The sequence below is a fragment of the Bidens hawaiensis genome, unplaced genomic scaffold, assembly GCF_021521415.1.
Source record: "Bidens hawaiensis isolate Kalapana, Puna unplaced genomic scaffold, B.hawaiensis_p1.1 tig00024864_1, whole genome shotgun sequence".
NCBI classification, from domain to species: domain Eukaryota; kingdom Viridiplantae; phylum Streptophyta; class Magnoliopsida; order Asterales; family Asteraceae; genus Bidens; species Bidens hawaiensis.
This window is the reverse complement of record NW_027493948.1, coordinates 165,302-181,798: the sequence shown is the minus strand read 5'-3', so window position 1 is coordinate 181,798 and position 16,497 is coordinate 165,302. Positions and strand designations below refer to the sequence as shown.

At 36.3% G+C, this 16,497-nt stretch overlaps 1 protein-coding gene across 1 annotated transcript; it reads right to left on the bottom strand.

Moving 5' to 3' along the window:
• Positions 1 to 9,783: 9,783 nt before the first annotated feature.
• Positions 9,784 to 16,045, bottom strand: LOC143570254 (ABC transporter B family member 28-like). Its single transcript, XM_077055944.1, has 16 exons — positions 15,741 to 16,045; positions 15,148 to 15,335; positions 15,052 to 15,075; positions 14,820 to 14,921; positions 14,590 to 14,680; positions 13,985 to 14,085; positions 13,856 to 13,906; positions 13,635 to 13,763; positions 13,027 to 13,089; positions 12,668 to 12,947; positions 12,441 to 12,589; positions 11,453 to 11,542; positions 11,000 to 11,134; positions 10,859 to 10,915; positions 10,727 to 10,783; positions 9,784 to 10,107 (listed from the first exon to the last, which is right to left on the bottom strand). Exons 1-16 carry the CDS (start codon positions 15,754 to 15,756, stop codon positions 9,871 to 9,873), a joined length of 1,770 nt encoding a protein of 589 aa, XP_076912059.1. The 5' UTR covers positions 15,757 to 16,045; the 3' UTR covers positions 9,784 to 9,870.
• Between the last annotated feature and the right edge of the window lie 452 nt (positions 16,046 to 16,497).

The following is a 16,497-nucleotide window of genomic DNA, read 5'->3' as shown; positions in this document are numbered from 1 at the left end:
AAAAATAGAAATTCTAGAAATTTTATTCCTTAGCGAGACGCGAAGGAATTGGATGTGGAACTTCACGTTACGCGAAGTAGCGATGAAGTAATCGTGTCGTTGAGAGACACGTGGCAACACGTCATAGGGCACGTGTCACCATGTGATGACATGTGGCAAGCCTAGTGATCAAATCACAAGAGCTATAGGTCTACTTAGCGCGACGCGAAGGATGCTTCGCCTCGAAGGACAAGAAATATCCAAGGCGGTTTACAAGTTGTTTGCGCGACACGAAGATCAACTTCGCGCGATGCGAAGAAGTGACTTTTCTGCCTATAAATAGGCAGCCATGAAATGAAGTCCCATTCACACATCACACTCCAAATCACTCACATATTCTCGAAATTCATGCCACGAACCCGACGTACCGATATTCCGACGATTGTTGTCTCGAAGTACGTGCTAGAACCCTACCGAGTTATTCTTTCGATTTTCCACCGACAAGTAGAAGTGCTGCCTAAGTGAAGCCTAGGCATTTCTTATAAACAAGCCATACAAGGTAGGGGTTCTGCCTAGACGTGCACAAAAAAACCGGTTCCATACCCGAACCGGTGGAACCGACCAGGAACCGGTTCCGGTTCGTACCCGGTGTACCCCATACCCGGTTAGGGTATTATTATACCCGGAAAACCCTACCGGACCCATATATTTTCCCAAAAATTGGTTCCTACCCGAAACGGGTTCAAACCCGGTGTCGGTTCCTACCCGAAATAACCGGTTCCGCCGGGTTTTTTTTGAAAAAGAGCCGTTGTAACCGGTTCCAAAGGTAATATAGCCGTTGTAACCGGTTCCAACGGTAATATAGCCGTTGGAACTGGTTCCAACGACGTTCCAACGGCTATATTACCGTTGGAACCGGTTTTTGAGCTTAAAAAACTATATAAAGGCTTGATCATTTAGTTGTTTTACCACTCTAACTCAAGAACATCAAGAAAACTTATCGGTTTACACTTTACACCAATTTTTTTCAATTCCATTCCACCACCACTTGATAACTAATTATTATGGCAAGCCAAAACAAGGGCAAAAGAAAGGCGCCGGCTACCGATTCTGTTTTTATTGACCCGGTTCGAGCCGAAGATGACCCTGTAGTTGCAAAGATCCTCCCTCATAACCGTAACGAAGAAGTATAGCGGACTTGAGATTTGGTTGAGATGCTTAATGGAGACGTTAAGGCTCGTTGCAAATTTTGTGGCACTTATTTAAAGCATGATTCAAACTCTACTTTAAAAAAGCACATCGAGAAGAAATTTTGCAAGGCGTTGAAAGAAGTTCCCGCTACGGTCCAAGCCGAATTGGGTAAAGATGGGGCAATATTTCGTTACAACGTGAAAGCGGTTCAAGATAGGATGGCGAAGTTCGTGATTCAACAAGGTTTGCTGTTTAACCACTTCGACAATCCTCAATTGACGGCCTTGATTAGAGAGACTCTTCAACCGCGCTACGCCCATGTAAGTCGTACCACTCTTCGACGTCATTGTCTAAAGTTGTGGGAATGTGCCAAAAAAGATTTAATTGATTTTTTTGACACTTTACAAACGGGTGTCAACTTAACTAGCGATGTTTGGTCGGCACCCCATGGGTTACCGGAATCGTACCTTTGTGTGACCGCGCATTGGATCGATCCGGTATCTTGGCAAATGATGAAACGCACCATCGCGTTTGAAAACTTTCCGTTTCCACATACCGCCGAAAAATTGTTTGAAATTTTGGATGAGGTAATAACCACTTTTGACTTGAGAATGTCTTTTGATAACGCTTCTAACAATACAAAAGCGGTAGACAAGTTATATATAAAATATACACCACTTTGCTACGGAAAGTTTTTTCATACTCGATGTGTTGCCCACATTGTCAACTTGGTTGTTCAAGATGGTCTTGACAACGAAACCATGGAGGGTGGTTTGAGATTATTTAGGTTGATGTTACAAGATATTTTCAAAAATGGAAAAAGAAGACATCTTGAATACAAAAACTATTGCAAGTCGGTTGATAGAAAATATTTGGGGCCGAATTGGGACGTTCCAACCCGTTGGAACTCGACTTGTAATATGCTCGCTTGTGCTTTTTCTTATAAACAAACTATACAAGCGTTTCATAGAACGCTAGTGGATCGTTGCGAAGCCGATATGTTTCCAAACGGTGCTTGGGATAATATCGGTTACTTCTTGGAGTATCTTGATGTTTTCAAAACCGCAACAACTAAATTGTCGGGGGTTTGCTATCCTACTAGTTGTTGGGTGTTGCAAGAATTATACATCTCCTTGAATTTCAAAGAGTTTGAAAACAAAAATGATCTTTTCAAGCATATTGTTGACCCAATGAAGAAGAAGTTCCTAAAATATTTTGAAGGAATACCACCCGTGTTTACTTGTGTCACCTCTTTAAACCCCTAAATAAATGTTGCCGGGGTTGAGGCGTTGATCGAGGAAATATATGACAACATGGGTGCGCACGAGATCGATCCCATGGCGTCGACAGAAGCAAAGGATTCTTTCAACAAATCACTTCAGGAAATCTATGACCATTACTTCAAAATTTATGGTCCAAGCTCAAAGTCGTCTTTTGTGAGGCAAGCAACATCAAGTAAGCCATGCAAAGACAAGCTTATAAACATGATGAATGCGGTTCGTGAGTCGGCGGCAAAGCGGCAAAGGGGTAACACACCAACTAGTGAACTTGGCCGATATAGTGGAGCAAACTATGGAGAAGGTGCAACGGTCAAGGATGTTCGCAACCTTGACATTTTGGCATGGTGGAAAGGAAAGCAAAACGAATTTCCTATTGTTTTCGCCATGTCTCATGACTTGCTAAGCGTCCAAGCTTCAACGGTTGTTTTGGAATCGATTTTTTCACTTAGTGGAAGGATATTATCGATGCGAAGAACCAAACTCACTCCCGAGTCCTTAGAGATGTGCATTTGCCTAAAGGATCATTTGGATGCGGTGGATCGTATACAAGACAAGGCGAACTTTGAAGACGAAATACCACTTGAACGTCCAATTCAAGAGATGGAAGAAGAATCTTTGGGTGAAGAAGACGAAGTCGTAGAACTTGACTAATTTTAATTTGTATTTTTTGAATTTTTTGTAATCATTTTTCTATTTGTTCTAATCATTTATGTATTATGTAACACGAATCAATTAATATATGTATTTTTAAAGTGTTATTTAAACTAACTTTTAAACATATATATATATATATATATATATATATATATATATATGTAGAGCATTACACAACGAACATTATTGCAAAACGATTAAGTACAAACATTATTAAACATAAAACTAAAAAAAACAAACATTGTTCGTTGTTTTCGTCCCGCCATCTACGATCATCAAGCTTTGTTACCGACGGCGGGGGCTTGACTTGTAGAGCCGGACGACTCCCCGACTTCTCCTTTTTTCGCATCCAAATGCTTTTTTTCCTTGCAATACTTATTGGTATGCTTTCGAAGGGTGGAATTCGATGCCGCCTTCAAAAAATTGCCGCAGTATTTGCATCGCGCCTTCTCCTATGTGTCGGTCATGACACACAGGTCATAGTGAACCCAAACCTTGGCGCATCTCGGGGTGTTGATAACCATAACAACTTCGTCGTTGGTTGCCATTGGTAATGGTTAGTGGTTTAACAAGTGGATTAACAAGTAATTGAAGTGTTTAACAAGTTAGGGGAGTTGGTTAAGAAGTTCTAAACCTAGGACGTCTATATGTAGTAAGTGGAGGTGGGTATAAACATTCAAAACCGGTTCCAACGGTCTAAAAACGGTAATATAGCAATTGGAACCGGTTTCCAACGGTAAAAAATGGTTTAAATAAGGAAGACCTGCTGGAACCGGTTTTCGGGTATAAACCGGACCCGGTTCCTACCCTACCCGGTTCCACTAGTTCCTGATATTTGCCTACCGAGTCGGGTCCGGTTCCTACCCTGTTCCTGACAGGAACCGGTTCCATTTTGTACCGGTTCTTAAAAAACCGGTTCCTACCCGGTTCCCGGTTTTAAAAAAACCCGATTTGTGCACGTCTAGTTCTGCCTGAATATTTTATTATATATGGCTTAGACCCTAGTCGGGGATATAGCTCGTACCTTGATCATATAATAAGTGAAATATAGATTTTATAAGACGAGATTATAGACAAAATATTATATCTTTATTTTATAAAGATTATATAAATGTTTCTTATAAAAGAAGAAACTCGACATATACGTTTCTTCATGAAGAAGAAACGTAGTGTATAAATGATGAAACAAAGAAGGGACTAGAGGTTCTTATGTTTTATAAAACGAAATGAATATCAAGGTAAAGGTTATGCAAACAGACTAAAGGTCTGGAGCTAGATCGTTCATCTAGTATTTATAAAAGTTATTCTCGTGCTATAGGTCCGAGGTAACAAGAAAATACAAATCAGTGAGAAACACTGATCAAGAACAAAGGTGAATACGCTTAACTCTTTTATGTGTCATATAAATTGTTTGCATGGGATTATGTATCCCTAAAACTTTATAAACAAAGGTAATTGTTGGCCCTCAGTCTATCGTATACATTTGTCTGGATCCTTACATATGTGGGTAGACGGTGGGCACACTGCACCACACTTGTTAATGCCTCTGCTACGTTGGGCCGGACCTAAGTAATGTCCGAGAGGGGATTATCTTGTGTATATTGGTAGTTGCTAAGTCCTCGATGCTGCGGTGTCGCTGAGTGGTTTCGAGTAGAGCTGGATGTTTATAATAGTAATTCAGACTTTCAGAACTTGGTTATTTTCTAAACCACGATGGGCCGGGTCATAAGATACCCGAGGGGATAACTAAGTATCAAAATGTTTTGTGTCAACGTGTTCACCAGCATGTGTTGCTGATATATTTTATAAATTATTTTACAGGTAATGAAGAATAGGTGTTTGGAGAAGATGGATAGTCGTTAGTCGATCTGATTGCTCAGTTGATGTTTTATTATTAAATCATGTAAATTATTGTTTCTTATCTTCAAACACTTTTGTACCAGCAATCGGGTGTTTTAACTCTCGTCTTTTAAATATAATAATATTTTAATCAAATCTTCCGCTTTACCACCTTAAACTCTGATATATTTACAATATAGGTACCAACTTGTGGTCACACGCCTAGGCCCTAGATTGGGGTGTGACATCGGAATACCCCGTTAATGAGTGAACCGAAAACGGGGTAATACGCAAGCTATGCAAAATAGTGCTGCTTAGATATCGAATGATACGCTTCATAAAAGTGAAATGAGAATCACGGGGGACATGCATGAAAAGATAAACCTGTTGCATTGCATATGTTGGGGAACATTCCCAAAATGTCCCACAAATGGAGACAGAATCCATTTTTTCCCCATAAATAAAAGTTTCCAGAAATGTGCCATACAAACACGTCTTTGATGATGCGTGAGGCCTCAACGTGTCTTTCACGACACGTTAGCCTCCAACGCACGTCTTTTACGACATGTTAGTCTCTAACGCGTTTTTCATGACATGTTTGCCCTAATAATTGTTTTTTTTAATATTACACTATTATAATTAATTTTACTCTTATTTGGTTTTTTAATAACTTGTAATGCGTAAAGTTTTATAAAGTTCCAAATATACCGTTGAGACGTGCTTATTTTTATCTACGTGTTGGCATAAACTTTACTTAAATCGAGTCGGGTCAAATTTATTAAACATATATTGAACATTTAATAACAATTTGACACTCGATTTTGAGTAAAATTTATGACAACATGTAGAAAAAATAAACAAGTCTCAACGACATATTCGAAATTATATATAAATTTATACATTACAAGTTATAAAAGAGAAACCAAATATGTATAAGATTAATTATACTAATGTAATATTGAAAAAAATAGTAACAGGCCAAATTTGTGGTGAAAGATGTGTTAAAGGCTAACAGGTCGTGAAAGATGTGTTAGATGCTAAAAGATCGTGAAAGACGCGCGCTGGAGAGTATCACGTCGTTAAAGACGCGTTTGATGGCCACACAGGTCGTGAAAGATACGTTGAGGCCTAACACATCGATAAAGATGTGTTTGTTGGGGAGATTTTTGGAAACTTTTATTTATGGAGATAAAATTGGAATCTCTCTCCATTTATGGGACATTTTGGAAATTTTCCTGCATATGTTATGTTGGCTCTGGTGAATGTGAGATACTACAGAGCACAAGCTAAAGCGTGGTATTAGGTGCCATCGGGAAGCAAATCCCCATCCGAGGCACTTAGTTTAGCTGTAGTGTTGACAGGATTGGGTAACGCTTGCAGTTTGCCATGCCGGCGCGCTCAATAATTTCCTGAGTATAGGTAGCCTGAGATAAAAAACAACCCTTGCTGATTTCTTGTGGCAGTAATGCCAAGGAAATGGTGTAAGATACCGAGATCTATCATAGAAAACTCCCTCGAGTAGGTATCAATAATCGACTGTAGTAGGGTCGTATTTGAGGCCGTTAAAATAATAATATCAACATATAAGAGCAAGTATGCCTGATTTGAACCGTGAGTATAAACAAATATCGATTGATCACATGTGCTTCGACGGAAACTGTGAGTGGTAACGAACGTTGAAAAACGCGTATACCACGCACGCAGTGTGACATTTGTTAACTTCGGGTTATTTTATACTTGTATTCTTAATGTAAACCCGACCCGTTTTGTATCCCGAACCTTTCGATATTATCAAAATGATGAATTGTATGTTAAATATTTGTTTTATAGTTGTTGGATAAAAAAAAAACACCCTTTTCGGTTCTTAAAATTCCCCGAAAACGCTCAAAACGAACTCCAGGGACTAAAACTACCAAAATGGAGACTCGAAGGACCCATTTGTAGTTTGTGCTTTCTTGGGTCTATAACCAACCCATTTTCATGAAACACCCTTTATGAAAGACCCATTCAACTTACCCTATATATACACACCCATTTTCTTCATTTGTGCTTGCTCATTTCTTTATTTCTCTCTCAAATTCTTGAATTCTAAGGTTGTTCTTCATAAGCTAATCTTTCATTTTAACTAACTTCTCAATACTTAAAGCTTGATGTTACAACATATATATAATATATACTCCTTGTTTACCTCGGTCTTTCATTTCTCCGGTCTCGGCCGGTTGAAATGTCGGGCAAGTAAGGCAAGGTTACATAGAGGACTTTGTAGTCCTTGTTTATATATTTAACAAATCTAACCATATAACTTGTTATACTTGCTTAACTTATACATATTTTAGTTTATTGTTCATATTTGTCAAGTTCCATGGTATTGGGTATGTGGTGACTAGCCTCGGTTTCATCCCGAGTTAAGAACCGAACCAAAAACCGAACTTTTGTTTAAAAGCATTATTGTTAACTTTTTGAATGTAAAACTTGAGTATTATTATTTATAAGTTATTTTACAAGTTCCATGGTAATTGGGTATGTGGTAACCATCCTCGGTCTTATTCCGAGTCAAGGACCGAACCAAAAACCGAGCTAAACCGAGTTCACTCGCTTAAGACACACAAGTGTGTTTTTAGCCACCAAAACTCATATTTTTCTTCAAGATTATATTTTAAATCAATTTTAGTTAATTTCTAAACATACTTGGCATGTCGGTAACCAACTTGATCTTATAACAAGTTCGAACCGATAAGGTCGTATACTCGCTTAACGAACGTTAAGGTTCTTCACAATAGAACTACATACTTGGTTAAGTCTATTTTGATTTTATTGAGTTATCTCATAACATTTATTATTTTGGGAAGTTAACTGTGAGCTTGGTCAATTATCAAATCTCGAACCGACAAACCCGAACACTCGTTTAAACCTCGTTTTGGTATTCTTATAACCAAGGGTTTTGCAATATCGCATTTTAACCCACATTATTACTTAACATAGGTTGAGTAAAAAAAAGAAAAAAACTAATGAATAGAATACCGAGACCCGGTTTCGAGTAAACTTATTTTACAAAACTCGTTTCTTTAATTTCTCAAATATTTACATTTTAAATCCTAAACTTTATTTATTTACTTTATTTGTCATGTATTTTATTTTAAACCCTTCCAAGACTACCTACTAACACGAGACCCGTTTAATATAGGTCTTGCTCGTTAAACCGATCTCTCCGATTATTCACGACACTATCTTTCAAGTTACTTGTTAATATGAGTACTTTTTCATCCCCCGTTTTCCATCTTTCGTTTTGGGGGTGGCATTGCATACTTATTCAAATTCAAATGATTTATACTTGAGTCTTAAACCACAACACGTATTGTATATGTTTACTTAAATAAATGCTCGATTTGGTGTTATATGCTTTACATGATTATGTGCAAATTCTTAAATGCTAAGGCGGATAGCCTCATCAAAGTATGATCATACGTTAATTCCGAGTATATATGGTATCCCTATATAGAAAGGTGTCGTCAATGTATTCTTATTGACGATTTCATTATTGTCGTCAATGTATTCTTATTGACGGTTCGTCAATGTATTCTTATTGACAGTTTTATTATCTAAATTGTTGCTATTATTTATTGTTTTCATATACTAGTTGTGGATTTCATACTATATACTTATTGTCCAAAACTATGAAAATTACTCACCAACCTTCGTGTTGACAAACTTTATTTTATGCAATGTTACAGGTTTGATGTTAGCTTGATTGGATTACTTGAAGAAACTTATTATCTTGGCTTTAGGATATTAGAAAATAAAAGAACAAGTTATTTGTTTATCTATCTATTTGGCATTTTGTATGAACAATTGTTGTGTTATTTATGATGATATGGATTTAAATAAGTTGTTTAAATATTGTAACTTTATAGTGTCATTGTTCAATGAGCAATCATGTCGCGCCTCGACGTTTCCGCCTTCATTAGTCGGGGTGTGACACGCAGTGCTTGTTTGAGACCATATAATGATTTATTCAATCGACATTCATGTCGAGGCAAGTCACGGCCAACAAACCCTAGGGGTTGATGCATATATACCGTCTCCTTTAAATCCCCGTGTAAGAACGCATTTTTAACATCCAAATGATAGATCGGCTGTAATCGGCTGCAACATTCGTTACTTTTCAAACCCGAAAACCAGACCCATTTCAAAATTTTCGGTTTTGCTTATATAATAATAATAATAATAATAATATTACCATTTAGTTTTCGTTGCATGTATTTTATTTGACATCCGCCAATGTTTATTATTTATAATCGTATTTGGTTTCGTTAAACCGACTCGGTTTATCATCTCAATTTTATTCTTTTCTGGATCATCGTTTATTATTTATATAGTATTCCCGACAATTTAAAGTTTGTTATTCGTTCATTTCTATTCAATTTGTTCAAATAACAAAACATTGAGATTTAAAATTTATTAAATTTAATCGATTCATAAGCTATCGGGTATCATATGAGAATAATTCAAATTATATATACTTTTAGCAAGTTTATAACAATTCAAAAGTTCAACGATCACTTGGTAAATATAATTTAATATAAGTTTTAACAGAAATCTCTAAGTACAACGACTGAAAGTGTAAATTATTCAAAATGATAATATTTTATTAAAATATAACCCTCCCTAGTTCCCCGTTTTCCCGACCACCGTCGGCGGCGGTGCCGTGAAAACCTCCGACGACCTTTTTCTCCTCCGTAACATGCTCGTTTGACCCGTGTTCTTAATGTATGGTTGAACTTAAATTCAAAACAAGCCATTCAAGTACTAATTTTGTTTGCTTCATTCACACCAACTTCTATGTAAAATGAATATTATATCCTTAGTTTTATTCCTAAATTACAAAATCAATTTCAAACGTACGATATTATAGTTATGATGTCGTATCTTACTCGAATGCAAGTCTTTGTGTGCCAACAAGAGACGCGTAAGCTCCCTTCTTAGCCAATAACTCAGCGTGTGTGCCTAACTCGGCAATTCTCCCCTCGGAACAAAGAGCAATTTGGTCTGCATTTTGAACCGTGCTTAACCGGTGTGCAATAACCAATGTTGTTCTTCCCTTCATTAAATGGTTAAGTGCATCTTGAACTAATCGCTCACTAACCGTATCTAAAGCACTTGTGGCCTGAAATCAAAACCAACATGAAAGTCAAACCAGTTGGGTCACCTATCCTGTATCAGGGTGTAAACAAGCCAAGCTACTCATGAGCTAGTCGAGATTGGCCCACAAAAACTTGAATCATGTCGAGCTTAAAGGAGCTCCAGCCCAAAAATAAGCTTGTTTAATAGCGCGCTGAGCCCAAGCTTCATTTATCGAGCTAGATAGCGAGCCTAAACAAGGCTATTATTTATTTAACTTTTATTCAATATATTAAATATATACTTTTATAACTATTATTATTATATATAAAACCATGATAAAAATAAGCAAGTATTATATATTATGTTATGTATAAAAATTATAATTAGAGTACTTGTAAAAGTATAATTAATAAGTAATAGACAAGCCGAGTCCGAGCTTGAATAACTATTCACGGTCCAAGCTCGAGTTTTAGAAATAGGGCTCAAAACGAACAAAGCTCGAGTTTTAGAAATGGAGCTTGAAACGAGGTGAGCTTCAAACGAGCTAAGCTCGAGCTCTCATAGTATAAAGCCAAGCTCGAGTTTGGCTCGTCTCCTCTCGTTTACACCCCTAGTCTTGTACAACAATTTAGCGCATAAGATGATTGTTTCAAAGAGATTACCTCATCCAGTATTAAGATAGGAGCGTTTTTTAGCAAGGCCCTCGCAATAGCAACCCTCTGCAGGTTCATGTAAGCTTTAGCACGTGTAGATTTCTCACATGCACTCGTTTATTTATAAATTCAACATTTTACCTGTCTTTGACCCCCGCTTAGTAAGCCTCCTCTTTCACCAACAAGTGTATCATAGCCCTTTAATTAATCAAAATAAAAAAAATTAAGAAAAAAGATAATGGCGGGAAGTGTGCCAATTAAAGATATAAAAAGAGGTCAAACCTCTGGGAGTGAGATTATAAAATCATGAGCATTGGCAGCTTTGGCTGCTGCTATAATATCATCTTTAGATACATGTTCATCCGGTAGCCCATACGCGATGTTTTCTCCAACCGAAACAGAGAAAAGAACGGGTTCCTGATAAAATATGTGTTTAAACATCAAAATATTGAAGATTTATGTAAAATTTAGAAAAAAAATACACTTTCCACCCTTTAGGTATATAGCAAATTTCACTTTTAGTGCTTAAACTAAGGATATAACAGAATTCATCCTTTTTGTTCATATGCTGTCATAGCTTACGTCATTCTCACTAACATTAGATTTTTCTGTTAAATCCACTCATGTGCTTACTGGATTTAACAGAAAAAATTGACGTCTATTAGTGAAAATGAAGTAAACTGTGACAGCATATCAAAGAGTGCCAAATTAGAGGCCAGATATCAAAGAGTGTACTTGGTTGACTATTGAGACTGCGCGGGCCCATTCACTCTTATCAAATGTTCTTAAATCCTCTCCTGCAACTGTTATCCTACCTTGTGTCGGCTGCAAGAAATAGAAAACTTGGTGATTAGTGATTACTCTATGTTTGTATGGCATAGTTGACCATTTTGACCCGTTTTACTTATGGTTGGTTTTGGTGGTTTTTTTTATCTCAAACGGGTCAAATTAACAGATTGAAAGTCCTTAAAGGTCTATTTTGATTCGCTAAAATTTTAAGATTTGGGTTATCAAAACAATAATACTGGTAATGGAACCCTAAGGTGTGAAATCACACAACACAAAAACATGACACGAACCTAGCACGAAATTCGCGGGTTTCGGTTGTTATAAATGGGTCCAGGTTGAACACCACGAACCTGTTTAGATAAACCGGGGCGGGTAGCGGGTTGACACACTTAATTTTTATTTAGCTTTTTAACATGTGTTTTATGTAATAAATTAAATTGGTTGGGTGGCTAGTATATTATGCCAAAATGTAAAAGTAAAAAGGAAATTGGCATAAGAATTATAATTTAGATGTAATTTTTTTATAAATTATTTGTAGTTTTGCTGTAAAAAGGTGAACTTAAAGTATTAATATGTGAAACCAATTAAAAGAAGATAAAAAAAACACTCTGGTCAAACAAATCGTGTTTGGGTTCACGTGTCAGACACACTTTTCAGGTTCGGGTCATATTCTGGTTCGTTCCAGATTGGGCCTGCCAACCAGCAAACACGACCCATTTAACAATCCTAAATTGATTTAATGCACTAATTCTGTGTCATAAACTTTATATAACCAAAAGAATGTTTGTGGGTTAACCCGATCCTGTCTAGCATGTTTGGACTCATACTATAAAATGACATGTTTCAACCAGAACCCATTTGGCCCATTACCCATTTTGACAAATTACCCAATCTACAACCATGCACACTAGTACAACAATTCATTTACACATGCCTCGTAAAACCGTGCCAAAAGCTGTACAATGGTACTCTTTCCGGCACCACTGGACCCCACAAGAGCCGTAACGGTCCCACACTTTAGGGTCAAATCAAGACCATTAAGCACCTCTACATCCGGTCTCAGCGGATATGAAAAATGCACATCTGAAAACCAACCGAAACATGAGTTGCATGACCTAAATTCTTAATCTTAATGTTTAACTAACATCTGAAATAAGATACCTTCAAGACATATATCACCAGAACTTGCAAGACTACGAACACTGCTGGAGGATGTTAAAGATGACATATACCTTGTGTTTTGAAAACGCCTTTTGTCATTTGGGTCATTATTAAAAAACATTTTTAAGTTATTATCTGTTTCTAATCCTTGTTTGATGTCTTTTTGCAAACCATAAGCTAATGCTTGATCAATTTCTGAACTGGATAAGACTGAGTTGATTCTTTCTGTGGCAGCAAATGCGCCCCGTAGATCACCTATTGTGTTAACCAATCCTTGAACCTAACAAATAGGTAAGATGATTGTATTAGATGGAAATGAAATGTGAATTGAGCACGAAAAAAATTAAATAAGTACTTACAGCAAATGTTAAAGTGAAGGTGTATCCTATAAAAGATGCAACTGTTCCCACTGCAAGCTCACCCTGAGAAAGAAATTACTTAACAAAACAGGTAAACTAAAAAAATAGCTTAAAAGAAAAGGAGCCAAACAACAATGTGCATGTATACATATGTGTGTATATATGTGTGTGCATGTATATATGTATGTGTGTGTACATACATATTATATACTTATGTGTGTGCACGCGTAATTATTAATTCACACACATATATCGTGACGTTCATTACAAAAAACTAAATTATTGCGAGAACAAAAAGAACAAATCCAAATCATTAAATTTTTTTATCAATGGTTTATATGTTTTTTTTTTATTTTGTACTATTTAATTACAAATTTATATGTTATGTACATAAAAACTTTCAAATTAATTTGTTCATATATTTTTTAAAGTTTTAACCATTTAGCTACACGAAGTAATATAACCTATACGTGACTTACAAATGTGTTCTATATATACACAAAATTTGTTCATATTTTTGATAGTTTCAGGATATATGAATAAACATTGTATTTCAACATGCATGATGTTTAGAAAATAAACATAAACAAGAACAAGACATTTCTTACCGCCTTGACTTTATTTCCTCCAAGAATATACAAGGCTAGTAAAGATACATACACTGCAACTCGAGTTATTGATTCATTGATAGATTTATAAACTCCAAGTTTGATGCCACTTTTCTGATACTCAAGAACCTGGTAAAAAAACAATAATATATATAAATCCAGCGGTTGAAAATACATCATGCATATATGATCTAACATCTATAGACATCCAAGTATTTGACCTGGTTACCAAACATTAACATTTGTCGTTTTTCTCCACCAAATGACCTTACCTGCATCAAGCCAACAAACAAATATCATCAACTGCAGATGAAGTGTAAACAACTTAAACAAAAATCTTAAGAACTCACTGTACGGATTGCAGAAAAAGTTTCGGTTACACAATCAGCAATTGAAGCTTGGGTCAACCCATAGGCTTTAAACACTTTGACAGTTGACCTCTTGTATACAGCTGGATAAGCATGTGTACCAATAGACAAACATAAGTATGTATATGACATGATATATAAATGAAGTGTCATGAGGGTTGATTTGAGTGAAAATTTAGACCTGTAAAGTAACCAAACAAACACACAAGGCATTTTCGTAATTACTTTGTTACACTGCAACAAAATATAAGTAATAATAATTACGCTACTTGTAAACTATAGCATAATTATTAGTACTCTAGTTCATTTTGTTGTAGGCTAAGAATTTTGGTATTATAATGAAGCATTTACCTAGTTTGGTTATGGAAATACTATTGATGCTTATTATGATTTTGAAACTACCAAACGTTGTCTATTTTACCAACTAACCAAAAAGCAATCAAGTTTAATGTTGTTAAAACCCTTTATTAAACTCTGCATCCTGTCAAATATAGCAATTTCATCACATTTTCATTATGAACAAATAGACATTAAAATGTTCATTAAAGTTTAAACAAAGAAGCAAGCAAAAATAACTAAGAGCTTACCAACTAAACTAGACACTGCAAGCATAAGTACACCCAAAATCGGTGCAAGTTGGGGAGCCAAAACAAACAACAAGCACATCGTCCCAATAACCTACAAAAAAGATTATATCATTACTAAGGTTGTTACATAATATAGCATCCATTAAGTTGTATTTACTTGTTTTTCTTTTCTTTAACTTTTCTCATTGACAATTAGGGATAGAAATAAGCATAAGCTCACTTTTGCTTGCCTCGGTTAGTGCCCTGAAACCACGGTCGCGCGAAATGTTTTCACTCACGATGTTCTTAAACGAACCCAAATCAGATGTCAATAAAGCAGTGAGCTCACCAACCTACCAAAAGTAAAGAATAAATGTGAATATTGTAAATTTGATAGTTATTTGCATAATAATGCAACATAAAACAATGTCAAAAATCAATGTTGCTGATATAAAAGTTATTGATTCGCATAATAATCCATACCTTGTATTTGTCAAAAAATTCCACCTGCAGATATGAGATAAAAACATTAAACCTTTTGCAAGTGAAATATATACAGTAACATAAATTTAATATTACCTTGTGAATCAATACACTGCCAAATATTTGAGCTCTTAAGCTAGACATAACCTTTTCCCATATTGTGTTCATATTTACAACAAACATAACTGTAAATATTGGCTCTAATGTGTATAGAACTGCAACTTTGCTGAGAAGTTGCCATAAAGGTTCAGTTCTTGCACCTATTAGCACCTCGAAGAACCTTCCTACAAGTGTACAACACATGATCATCAACAATACTGATTGTTGCTGTTTCAACTCCACCAAATTATATTGTGCTTTGAGCATTTTCCCAACTTTTTAAACGAAATCAAGGGGAAATCTGATTCGATTTCTCCAAACTGAAGTCATGATGTAAGATTAAGCTTTGTAAAATTTGAATTATAGTTGTGATAAAATAGTGAACATATTAGCTGCACACTGAGTTAGGCAAAAGCAACAAGGTGTGCTTCGGTGCCACTTAAACCACAGTTTTATTATGGCCTACCCTAGTTATTTTGTGCTTGTAATTTTTCATCATGAGAGAGAGAGAGAGAGCAGTAACAATGATAACTAGCAATATAGTGGTGGTCAGCTTAGACAGAAGCATGCAAATGATAACCAGTAATTACCGGATAATAAAGGCATAGAAAGCGTACAAGTGGTACAGCACACAAGACTAACAATGGATGCAGCAACTCTAAGTTTGTGACGGGAAAGAAGCCTGAGCAATAGCCCCCCACTAATGGCATTAAATCGTTGTACTTGTAGGTCTGAATCATCATCATCATCTACCTTGGGATCATCGGCGGCGACGATTGCATCAGAGGCCGGACCGGTGATGTAAGCCGCAGTGGTAAAACTCGGTTTCCGGCGGATTAGAATTGGGCGAAGATGCTGCTGACGTGTAAGGAAATGAAGTTGGTGTTGGCGGTGGTTGTTGACTGAGGGGTGGTGAGGAGGAGGAGGAGGAGGAAGGAGGAAGAATGGGAGAGTTGCCATTGTGTGGTGTGGGGAGAGCGGATGGATCCAAAAGCTCTATTGTTATACTCCAAAGTGACGATGGGATTAATTTATTGTTTCTTTCACGCAACAAACACTATAAAAATCTGTCACAACAAACAAAAGAAATAATATTACTTTGTTGAGGTGGGACATTGGTGCATAGTCAAAGCCAAAGGACTGACTATGTGGCAGGGCTGAGTAAGGTTTGGCTCGCTTTGGTTTTTAGGTAAAAACCGAAACTGAAGTCTTCGGTTTTTATAATATACAAATTGTTCGGTTTCGTTTTTTTGGGTTTTTGGTTTTTTTAGTTTCGGTTCGGTTGTAGTCGGTTTTTTTCTAATTATGTGTAGACATTGAAAAAAATTTTAAAAATAAAGATGATGA

Coding starts and splice junctions, on each gene's coding strand:
- LOC143570254 (XM_077055944.1), bottom strand. Junction 14,681..14,819: donor GTTTCAGGGCACTAACCGAG/GCAAGCAAAAGT, acceptor TCTTTTTTGTAG/GTTATTGGGACGATGTGCTT. Junction 12,590..12,667: donor TGGTGATATATGTCTTGAAG/GTATCTTATTTC, acceptor GTTGGTTTTCAG/ATGTGCATTTTTCATATCCG.